Source organism: Ascaphus truei, chromosome 1 (genome assembly GCF_040206685.1).
Source record: "Ascaphus truei isolate aAscTru1 chromosome 1, aAscTru1.hap1, whole genome shotgun sequence".
In the NCBI taxonomy this organism is placed as follows: domain Eukaryota; kingdom Metazoa; phylum Chordata; class Amphibia; order Anura; family Ascaphidae; genus Ascaphus; species Ascaphus truei.
In genome coordinates this window covers 199,915,739-199,927,947 of record NC_134483.1, presented here as the reverse complement: position 1 = coordinate 199,927,947, position 12,209 = coordinate 199,915,739, and the positions used below count along the sequence as shown (strand labels likewise).

Below are 12,209 nucleotides of genomic sequence, written 5' to 3'. Positions count from 1 at the left end.
GCCACAACAGGTCCTTGAGCTCCGAGCTCCGAGAACCTCCTCGACACGTGGTCGCAGTGGGAGGAGTCCCAGCCCTCATCTCCATGTTCGCTGTACCCGACCAAGTAAAAGATCCCCTGGCATGGGCGATGTCAGGATCATCAGCAGGAAATATGACCCCGCATGTCAGGGGAGTGTAGTGTTACTGGCCACTGGGCAAGAGATATGCCCCAAAGATGCCCCTCAGGTAATATACCTGCCAGAGACTTTGCCTCACGGGTGCCCACTCATATATCCCGGGCTAGCATCCCCCAAGCTACCTCCCCTCCTGGACCCTCCAAAAGGGCTCTTCCACCGGTTGAGACCTCCACTGCCTCCTATGAACCCGGGGAGTGGAGAACCATAAAAATGGTCACCAGTACCCCAGCGAGGCAAGACATATCCCTCCCCCGGATAACATTCACCACAAGTGCCACGCAAGAGACCACCAGCTGGGCGGGAAGTTCACCCCAGTAGACGCCCCCTAACCAACAGGCGGGAAGTCCAACGCTAGCCCGCAGCCCCGGGCCGGGCAATTATAGTTGATTGTCAAGTGGTGGCTCAGTACTAAGAGTAACCTTACTGCAATTAGTGGAGGCCCTGACCATGTCGTCACAAGCACAAAATTACAGGAAGCTCAAGGCCTACTCCGAGATGACCCCTATCCCAGTTTGTGAAGAAGGGATCGAGTCCTGGTGGGAACATACCCTCAAGGTACTTGATGAATGGCCCTGTTCCGAGGCGGTGAAACGTCAGAGGATAATGGAGTGCCTCCGACCTCCAGCATCCACTATGATTAGTATGCATCGCGATCAAGATGCTGACATCTCGGCCCATAGGATCTGCTGGTGTGCATCTATGGGAAGGATGAAGATGAAAGCAAACTGTGGCCTAAATACTACGGCCTCAGACAAAAGGATGGGGAAGACCTATCCATCTTCATTCAACGGATCCAACTTGTCCTCTGGAAACTGCGAAATCACGACATCATCTCCGACTCCAAGGTACATACATATATAAATATATATATATATATATATATATATATATATATATATATATATATATATATATATATATATATGCAAATATAACTGTATGCTCATCTGCATGTCTTAGGCAGGTCTGCAACCCCGCCTTTCCCCATTATCACCCAGCATACAGCACTTCCACTGCAGCAAGGGATTCTGGGAAATGACATGCAAATGAGCACACAGTGTCACTTATATATATATATATATATATATATATATATATATATATATATATATATAAATTGTATTGTATGTCTTTATTTATATAGCGCCATTAATGTACATAGTGCTTCACAGTAGGAATACACGGGTAGACGAATAAATAGCAGATAATATAAATAACAGTTCATGAGAATAAGTGCTTCAGACATAAAAGTAACATTAAGGAAGGAGTCCCTGCTCCGAGGAGCTTACAATCTAATTGGTAGGTAGCGAGAACGTACAGAGACAGTAGGAGGGCATTCTGGTAAGTGCTTCTGGAGGGGGCCAAGCTTTATGTATCACGTGTCTAGTATTAACCACAGTGCTATTCATATGCTTCTTTAAGCAAGTGTGTCTTAAGGTGGGTCTTAAAGGTGGATAGAGAGGGTGCTAGTCGGGTATTGAGGGGATGGGCATTCCAGAGGTGCGGGGCAGTCAGCGAAAAAGGTTTAAGGCGGGAGAGGGCTTTAGATACAAAGGGGGTAGAAAGAAGACATCATTGAGCAGAACGCAAGAGTCGGGATGGTGCATAGCGAGAAATTAGGGCTGAGATGTAAGGAGGGGCAGAAGAGTGTAAAGCTTTAAAAGTAAGGAGGAGAATTGAGTGTGAGATGCGGGATTTGATCGGAAGCCAGGAGAGGGATTTCAGGAGGGGAGACGCGAAGACAGATTTAGGAAAGAGCAGAGCGATTCTGGCAGCAGCGTTAAGGATAGACTGTAAGGGAGGCAGGTGAGAGGCAGGAAGGCCGGACAGCAGGAGGTTACAGTAATCAAGACGGGAGAGAATGAGGGCCTGAGTCAGAGTTTTAGCAGTTGTGCAACAGAGGAACGGGCGTATCTTTGTGATATTACGGAGGAAAAAGTGACAGGTTTTAGAAACGTTTTGAATGTGAGAGGAGAATGTGAGAGAGGAGTCAAGTGTGACCCCTAAGCAGCATGCTTGGGCTACCGGGTGAATGATCGTACTTCCAACAGTAATGTGGAAGGAGGTAGTAGGGCCAGGTTTGAGAGGAAATATAAGGAGCTCTGTTTTTGCCATATTGAGTTTAAGGCGGCGGAGGGCCATCCAGGATGATATAGCAGAGAGACATTCAGAAACTTTGGTTTGTACAGCAGGTGTAAGGTCAGGGGTTGAAAGGTAAATTTGTGTGTCGTCAGCATAGAGGTGATATTTAAACCCAAGAGATGTTATTAGGTCACCTAGAGAGAGTGTGTACAGAGAAAAGAGAATAGGTCCCAGGACAGAGCCCTGGGGTACCCCCACAGAGAGGTCAATAGAGGAGGAGAAGGTGTTAGCAGAAGAGACACTGAAAGTACGATGGGAGAGGTAAAAGGAGATCCAAGATAGAGCTTTGTTCCGAATACCAAGAGTATGGAGCATGTGAAGGAGAAGAGGGTGGTCCACGGTTTCAAATGCTGCAGAGAGGTTGAGTAATATGGGCAGATTGTAGTGACCTCTGTCTTTGGCAGCATGGAGGTCATCAGTTATTTTAGTGAGGGCTGTTTCCGTGGAGTGAGCAGTGCAGAAGCCAGATTGTAGAGGGTCTAGGAGAGAATAGGTGTTGAGAAAATGGAGCAAGCGAGAGAATACAAGACGTTCAAGGAGTTTAGAGGCAAAAGGCAGGAGGGAGACAGGTCGATAGTTTGAAGGACAGGTAGGGTCAAGCTTGCTGTTTTTGAGTAATGGTATAACTATTGCATGTTTGAAGGAGGAGGGAAAGGTACCAGAGTAGAGGGAGGAGTTAAAAATGTGTGTGAGCATAGGGATTATAGTAGGACCAAGAGGTTTTAGGAGATGGGAGGGAATGGGGTCAACAAAGCAAGTGGTAGAGGGAGAAGAGGAGATCAACAATGACACATCCTCCTCTGAAACAGTGGAAAAAAAGAGTCAAGGAAGGCAGGAGCAGAGTTGGGAAGAGGTGTAGGATGGGAGGAAGAAACAGAGGGGATGTTCTGGCGTATGGATTCCACCTTTTCCTTAAAATAGGAACAGATGAAAAAGGCAGTGCACTGGTACACCTTGATAAAGGGCACACAGCCCGAAACGCATAAGTGTGTTACCTGGTGCTGCTGTGGGGGGCTATGTCTGATCCCTTCATTTATTAAATTGTTTTTATGCCACCGTGAGTCTCCTCCTGCTTTTTAGGCAGTGCAGACTCATATATTAAAGGGACTGGCTTATTCAGAAGCACTGGTTTCCACCATCTTTTCCTTAAAATAGTCAGCAAAGTCCTGAGATGGAGGAAGAAGAGGCAGTTGAGGGTGGTTTGAGTAGAGAGTCAAAGACAGAGAAGAGTCGGCGTGGGTTAGACTTGTGCATGTTGATTAGTGAAGAAAAGTAGGCTTGTTTAGCTTGCGAGAGGGCAGAGTTGAAACAGGATAGCATACATTTGTAGTGAAGGAAGTCTGCGAGAGTATGAGATTTCCTCCAGAGGCGTTCAGAGGAACGAGTGGAGGAACGCAGCATGCGCATGTGGAAATTTAGCCAGGGTCTGGTGTTAGAAGGGCGAGGACGGCAGAGAGAAAGTGGGGCATGTAGATCAAGAGAGGAGGATAAGGCAGAGTTGTAGTTCCAGACCAGGTTGTCAAGGTCTGTAGCAGAGCTGAGAGAGGAGAGGGAGGAGTGTAAAGTGGACTCAAAGTCTGGTAGGTTAATAGAGCGCAATATATATATATATATATATATATATATATATATATATATATATATATATACATATGTATATCTTACACTGAGGGTTTATTATTTGTTTGAGCACTAGCACAGAGTACAGTATACTGTATAATAATCACCACATGTATGATATTTTTTATCTACATTATACAGGTGAAGGATTATTTTATTCACAGTACTAGCACAGAGTACATAACCATCACCATACCTATGGTGATATCATATAGTGCTTGAGTTGCATTCTTTTTTTTCCCAGAGGGATAGTCCTACCCAATTATATGGAGTACTGAAGTAGTGGTCAAGCTCTAGATTTAATTTAAAAATGTAATTACATTTAATTAAATGTCTCTGGGTTTTCAATTTCTATTTTTATATGTATATTGATTAAAAGCTGTTTTTATTGTATGGAAGTTTTTCTATGGTGTGCATTAAAATGATACTGTTCATCAAACAAAGTTTTCCAATATATTAGATTATCCAGTTTGTACCTTTCCATTAATATTCTTTATTAATGCATAATGTTATGGGCTAAATACCCAGTGTGGATCTGGCTGGAGATGAGCACATTTTTCACCAAAGTTCAAAGTTCAAATATGGCACAACATTACGGTATTTCACCTTTTCAAATTTTCGCAAACTTAATGAAGCTTGGAAAAAAAATAATTCACTACATGTATTTTCATTAAAAAGTTGTATGTAGAGTTTGTTTTTTTTCTTACGGTATATAGCACGGCCAGTGTGCACAGCACTGAACATGGAATTTTGCAGGCACAATGATTCACTGCCCATAGAGCTTCCAATGTAATCGTGGAGCCTGGGAAAGAGACTAAGGGCCTCTCTTCTCGCCAAAACAGCCTACTGCGATTCAGTAAGCTCTGATAAGCTGGCAATAGGAGCAAAAATCGATGTTTTTTTTGGCCTGAAAAAAAAAAACTCAGACCGCTCGGCGATAAGCCATTTTTCGCTGCTCATCGCCAGCTTTTCAAACTCGCTGTATTCTACTGTAGTAGCCCTGACCAGCTTATCGCAGCTGATCGCTGCTCTAGAATTGTGATTTTCTCTCCCAAATCGTCAAAAAGTTGCCAAGAAGGTGGGGAGAAGCAGCGATGAATGGCAAGACGGCACTTAGAAAAAAATCAGGCCTTTCTCCTGCATTGGATTGATGCCGGGGGTTTCCAGAGCTGATACCCATTAATACCAGCACCAGAGACCCCTGGCATGAATAAGATGCCTGAAAAAAAATATTTACAGCCCGGCTTCATTACCTTAGCGGCTAACCTCTAAGGCAATGAAGGGAATTAACTACTAGTGCCAAGTTTATTGTGGGTAGCGGGGGTGGTTGAAGGTGGTATTTGGCCCTTGATGGGTGTTTAGGCTTTGCACGGGGCTTGCGGGTGGACTGAACCCCTTCATTACCTTAGCGGTTAATACCACTAAGGTAATGAAGGGGTTAACCCCTCTCGCTACTACCCAGTAGGCCTAAACACCCATCCTTGGCTACTACCCCCTTCACCCACCACTGCTACCCACAATACGAAAAAATACACACAACAGCCCTACAACCCACCTCCTAGGCCCCCAATAAACCATTACAATAATTAATAAACAACCACAGCTGTGGGGGCTGCGGGGACCCGCAGGGACAACCCGAGGGCCCAAAGACCCCCGTGGGAACCACCCGAGGGCCCCCGGACCACTGTGTGAACCACTGAAGGTGCCCAGACACCCTTGGGGACAACCCAGGGACCCCCAGACACCCGCGGAGACCACCCGTGGACCCCATTAGGGCCCATGGACACACGTGAGTACCACCTGGAGGCCCACGGAGCCTTGTGGGGACCACCCGGCGGCCCCAAGACACCCGTGGGCACCCCCAGGGGTGCACTGTGGGGCCTGCGGACACCTGTCGGGACCACCGGGGACCTACGCTGGACTGGGGTATTAATCCTGTGTGTAAAAAAATAAATCATGGTTTTATGGGGGGCACGGTGTGGGTTGTGTATTGGTGCTTACTAAATATTTTTAAATTTAAATTTTATTACTAGTGTAGATGAGCAGGGGGTCTCCGGAGCAGAACCACATTGTTTTGAGGTCCGGGGACCCCCTACTTCCCGAGATACAGGCCCCGTTATGGGGTGCCGTTATCTCCTATGCACCGACACGTGATCGGGACATTTCCATGCATAGGAGATACCGGCACCCCATAACGGGACCTGTATCTCGGTAAGTTGGGGGTCCCCGGATCTCAAACCAACGCGGTTCAGCTCCGGAGACCCCCTGCTACAATACACTAGTAACAAAATTTAAATGTTAAAATATTTTTATTTCCGGTGTGATTTTTGCACAGAGAGGCGGATCTCTCTGCAGCAGATACAAGTCGCCGGGTGAGCCCTTTTCGGAGGGCAGGTCCTATCGCCGCCAGCGACTCGCCATATTTGGAAATGTTGCTCTCACTGGTATTCGGGCCTTTCGGCATACCGTGAGAGCAACTCGGCAAAAAAAATAGCGAGTTCAAAACCCTACCGATAATTTCTATTGGAATTTACTACATGAGGCCCTAAGTCTGGCCAAGGTCACAAAGAAGTCATACACTGGAATTTCAACCAGGTTCCCCAACTTTCCAGACTGTGACATTACCATTGAGCAAACATTGGTGTTTGCCAGATCAATGTTGCTGTCCCAAAATCACTTTCTTCCACCTGTACTAACCAACAATGTTCGGCACTCATTCTCCTGCTCACATGTGTTGTATACTGGGGTGGACCCGGTCTGCAGACGACACGGTATCTGAGCTCCAGTCTGGTTGACATTACTACCAGGGAGTGACAGGCTCAAAGAACAAATGGTTATTTTTATCTTATTCGTGTTTCTGATTATAATGTACAGTATGTATGTCTTAATTTGTATAGCACCATTAATGTACACAGCGCTTCACAGCAGTAATAATTACAATCATATAAATAATAAGATATAAATAACACATAATAAGATATAAATAACACAAAGGGAATAAGTGCTTCAGACTTAAAAGTAACATTTAGGAAAAGGAGTCCCTGCTCCGAAGAGCTTACAATCTAATTGGTTGGGAGGAACATACAGAGACAGCAGGAGGGCATTCTGGTAAGTGTGTCTGCAAAGGGCCAAGGTTAATGTAAGAGGTGTTAATTATCAGCCATCGAGCTACTCATATTTTCCTTAAGCAGGTGTGTTTTAAGATGGGGTTTAAAGATGGATAGAGAGGGTGCTAGTCGGATATTGAGGGGAAGGGCATTCCAGAGGTGTGGAGCAGTCAGTGAGAAGGGTTTAAGGCGGGAGGAAGGGTTTAAGGCGGGAGAGGGCTTTGGATACAAAAGGGGTAGAGAGAAGACATCATTTAGCAGAACGCAAGAGGTGGGATGGTGCATAGCGAGAAATTAGGGCTGAGATGTAAGGAGGGGCAGAAGAGTGTAAAGTTTTAAAAGTAAGGAGGAGAATTGAGTGTGAGATGCGGGATTTGATCGGAAGCCAGGAGAAGGATTTCAGCAGGGGAGACGCTGAGACAGATTTAGGAAAGAGCAGAGTGATTCTGGCAGCAGCGTTAAGGATAGATTATAGGGGAGACAGGTGGGAAGCAGGAAGGCAGGAGGTTACAGCAATCAAGATGGGAGAGAATGAGGGCCTGAGTCAAAGTTTTAATGATTTAAGATTGCTACTGTATATCTTCAGAATCAGCCACTTAAAATATGTTGGGACAGAATGTATATGATTTTACTGTATTACCCATGAGCACTTATGTAGTAATTAAAGTTATACAGGCAAAGCCTGGCATATTGTATAAAAGGCTGTAAGTGCAACCTATTAGCAAAGGCTAAACACCCAAGAGAAAGTGGTAGAGATCCAACAAAGCATTTACTGTAGGTTGAACTTTGTGCTTTGCTGCAACCCATCCCTGCACTCCGTGAAAGCGACGTCTTCCAGACCGGAGCTTTGATATTGTGACATATGCAGGCTTGGTACTCACCGGGATCTATCGAGGGTTGAAAGGGATTCTGGGACAGCAGCAGCAGCATTGATGAGCTGGCAAACATAAATGCTTATGAGTGCATAAATTGGTTTTATTTCTGAATTTTCACTGATTAAAGTTATACCATTGGTGGTGTTTTGTTCTTGCGCTTCTGTTTTGTAGGATTACAAATTGCAGAATGTGCTGTAAAATCTTCACATGCTTTATTTCTTGCTGGCACAGTATGTTGTATAAATGGGAAGTTACTAGTAATAAGAACAATAACAAGTTTATATTTTCTTTGCAGGTATAGCATATTTGAATGGAATGTGCAGCGACAAAAGAAAATGCATTATCGCAGAAGATAGTGGTCTGAATCTTGCGTTCACAATTGCTCATGAGATGGGTCACAAGTAAGTTTATCTCAAATACATTTGCAGTGAAGCAAAAACACTATCACTTTTGCAGATCTCTGACATGGTGATCTGACTGAAGCTTTTTTTTCCCCCAGCAAATAAACTTTGAGCTTTAAATATCAATCAATAAACACATTGCATTTAAAAATCCACATTAATGCAGACTTCAACAAATTTGTTTTTAGATCTGCCAACATCTCTTCACTAACAAACACACAATTCCAGCAAGATATAACACCAGAACCCACCACATCATATATATATATTTCTCAAAAGGAGATCTGATCATTGACTATACAATGAATATGATAATGCTGTAGTTCATCTATTGTTACACATTTGTTTTACGTTAAAGCATCAATGTTTTTCCACGTCATTACCCTCAATCCCTGCCTGCAGTATAGGCAATGTATATGCAATGCAGTAAATGATGCAGGTTTATTGGACCTGTGAAAAACATGTTGAGTTATTTATGTCTGCGGTACCTTATACTTAGTATGGCTGTTGTCACCTTTTAGTCTTTATAATAACCAAATTGTATCAGTTTTGCAATCACTACTAGATTCACAATGCAGATTCAGTAACCAAACAGATGTGTCTAGCAGTTGTTTTTGAGTGAGTTGTCTGATTTTATACTTCCTTAATGCAGACTTGCAGTACGGTTATTCATTGCAGCAGACGAAAGCCCTGGGAAAAACGTCCATGCTTAAAGAGAATAGAATGCTCAGTGTGCTCCTCTGCATGTAATTATTAACAGCCCTTGACTGCTTTATTGAAGCAACATACTAAAAAGAATGAGTAGCAACACCTGATGTCCACGGGAAAAAAAACCTATTTCAATACTGGAAATCATTCTAATCAGGATGTTTTTGTGCTTATATATATATTTGACAGCAATAGGATAGAAACATGCAACATTTTGGGCTGCACCAAGCCTTCTTTAAAGCAGTGTCACCCAAGTGAGATACAGGGAATACATATACAGATTTAGCCAGACAAGCAAAAAGCTGCAGCCCTGTGGTAGGTACAAACTGTGGCTGCTTGCGTGGGTGCATTATTCCATATTGGAGCCACCGATGCATTTTTCCCAAATGCAGGAGAAAGCAACAGTTGCTTCATCTGTACAGAAAGTATGGTGGCTGCAGCATTCCAATTTGTCTGAGAGCCCCAAAACTAAAACTTCATAGGAAGCTGCAGCAAAGCATTGGCCATAACAAATTACACAGACTAATAAAAAGTGCCACAGTGAAAAAATAATACTGACCATCAGTGTCCATGATTTATTGGGTAATTCTATGCTCAGAGGCGGCCAGTTGGGTCATTTCCAGATGACAACCCCCATTGACATTAATGGAGGTTTTCTACTGAAAAAGGTCAGACCGTCCACTTCAGAGTATATATAATTACCTACAAAGTTCTACTTAGAAAAAAACTACAGTAGGTTAATGATATGCATGAATATCAGAACATATAACTTTGTCTTTGAAGTGAGTTGATGCCCAACTCACTAAATTGCAGGTAGCATCTGCTTTCATTGTTTGCTGTTCAAATCTAACCTGATTAAAAAATGTCTTTGGAATTTTCACTTCTTTATTCTGAAGATTGCCATCAACACAGCTCCATAACTTTGAGTAATGATAGGTTTACTCATCACAAGGATATTGTCCCATAAAACTTTATACTGTAGATCTTTTTTTCACATCATGTGAATAGTGAATGATACCTAAAACCTTACTAAGAAATTATAAAATACATGGGAATTCATGCATTATCATTGCAATCAAGTAATTGTCCTACGTAATTATCCCTCACGCAAACCTGAGCGTTGGTAAAAAATGAAGTTACTAAACAACATAGTTATGTCAGAAAACTAGGTACAATAAAATTGTATATATAAATTGAATGAGCTGTTCAAAGAGGCAAGTTTTGGAACAATACCTAATTATTTGGAAATATTACAATGTTTTGTATTTTTTTTTGTTAAACTTTATCTATCATTTTCATTTATAGATACTGTACTGTATAAAAATACAAATAAAACAATAACATTTAAGGGAAGGGGGGTACAAGAGATGAAAAGTCAGGAGATGTGAGAAGAGCATATCTGTAGCAACTTAGACAGAACAAACAAAACAAATGACTGTGATGTAGCAATTAAATAGAGTTATTTAACTTATATTCATCTAAATTATAACCTGTGTGGCTAATGAAAGGGAAAAAAAAGAAATTATATATATATATATATATATATATATATATATATACAAATATAGCTGTATGCTCATCTGCATGTCTTAGGCAGGTCTGCAACCCCGCCTTTCCCCATTACTTTTTTGCCCCTGAGGAAGGAAGCGCAGTCTTCCGAAACGCGTAGGGCGGATCACTTGTGCACCACCGACGTTTCAGAGTACCCTCTACATCGCTAACAGCTCCTTGGACTTTCAGCTACACGGACAATTCACAGGCTTCCAGCTGCATGCAGACCCTTGCCTGTATTCATCTGCCACGGAGCGCTGCTGTGATATGCCAGCGTCCCACGTTGTCATTGCGCACGGGGTGACGCCTGTTCCGGCTACACGCGGTCCGGCGTGCCTGCCCAGCTGAGACCTGAGCAGAGAAGGGGAAGGAGAAACCCCGTTGGAAGCTCCTGTGTCCCGTGGGATCGCTGCTGAGTTTGGGAGCTGACATCTACCATCACGAGAGGGGATACTCTCTGAATTATCCACTGCTTATTTACCACCAGAGTCTGGTAAGCGGCCAGCTTAGCCAGTGTTGGTGTGCACATATATACCTTTTTAGTGTTTATTATTCATTATATATTGAATTGTCTTATTAAATGTTTTTATTGCTCATTAATCATCTGTTTGTCTCAGCCTTCGTTGTCTATATGTGTTAGTATGTTTGTTCTTTAGGAGGTTTTATTGTATTACACTATGGGCCTCATGCAGAGAGCAGCGCAAAAAGCGAAAGCGGCATTAATTGGCGAATTCTGCCTTGAGAAAGGCAGAAACCGGCAAGTTTTTAAAAAAAGCGCCATTTTTTTTTTTTTGTTTGAAATTCGCCGCGCGGCTGGAGAGTTTCTAATCTCTCCAGTTTTTTTTTCTGCCGTATGCAGAGAGCCGCGATCGCCATCTAGTGGCTGTTCGTGCCAAAAAAATGGCGCGATTTTCAACATTTTTCCTCTCCACCAAGCAGCTGGCGCTCCGCGGCCGGTGGAGGGGAAAAAAAAAAACGCTATTTTTTCCCTACAAGTTTCAACAGCGCTTATAGCGCTGGTTGAAACTCTCCATATGCAGAAAGGCTTGTTAATGCAGTTTTCTGCCCTTTCTGCATATGGAGAAAAAAACTCTCCAAAAAAGCTACAATTTTTCCCCCTCTCCAATTCTATATATCGCTGCTCTGTGCATGAGGCCCTATGTTTGTTTTTATATCTTTTACATGATTTGACCGTCTTCGTGAGGAGAGCCCCAGAGGACATCCACTTCTATCTGGTTGTATATATTTTGATTCAGGCTTAGCGCCATAGATATAACATTTTTCTTCATCTGTTTATCTGACATAGGGTGTCAGAGTTATATCATAGGCTGCTGGTCTTTTTTATTATTTTTATCATTAGCGCTGCCTTGTTTTGTTGTTAAAGGTCTGCAACCCCGCCTTTCCCCATTATCACCCAGCATACAGCACTTCCACTGCAGCAAGGGATTCTGGGAAATGACATGCAAATGAGCACACAGTGTCACTTATTGCCTCAATAACCATTTTTAACATGGTTCCCTATAGGCTTAAGCTTGCTGCATGGTCACAGCTTTGAGCACAGCCAGGGTTAAGGTGCATACCCAGAAAACCACCCACAGACAGCTGTGGTGGGTGAAAAAGGCGACAGA

At 43.2% G+C, this 12,209-nt stretch overlaps 1 protein-coding gene across 2 annotated transcripts in view; it reads left to right on the top strand.

Annotated features, from left to right (window-relative positions):
- The window catches only part of ADAMTS19 (ADAM metallopeptidase with thrombospondin type 1 motif 19), a 406,770-nt gene that overhangs the window by 169,939 nt on the left and 224,622 nt on the right, over positions 1-12,209 (top strand). For both annotated transcript variants that reach the window (XM_075600164.1, XM_075600173.1), the window contains exon 8: positions 8,217-8,322. In XM_075600164.1, coding sequence (XP_075456279.1) covers positions 8,217-8,322 — 106 coding nt within the window. The remainder of the gene's footprint in view (positions 1-8,216; positions 8,323-12,209) is intronic.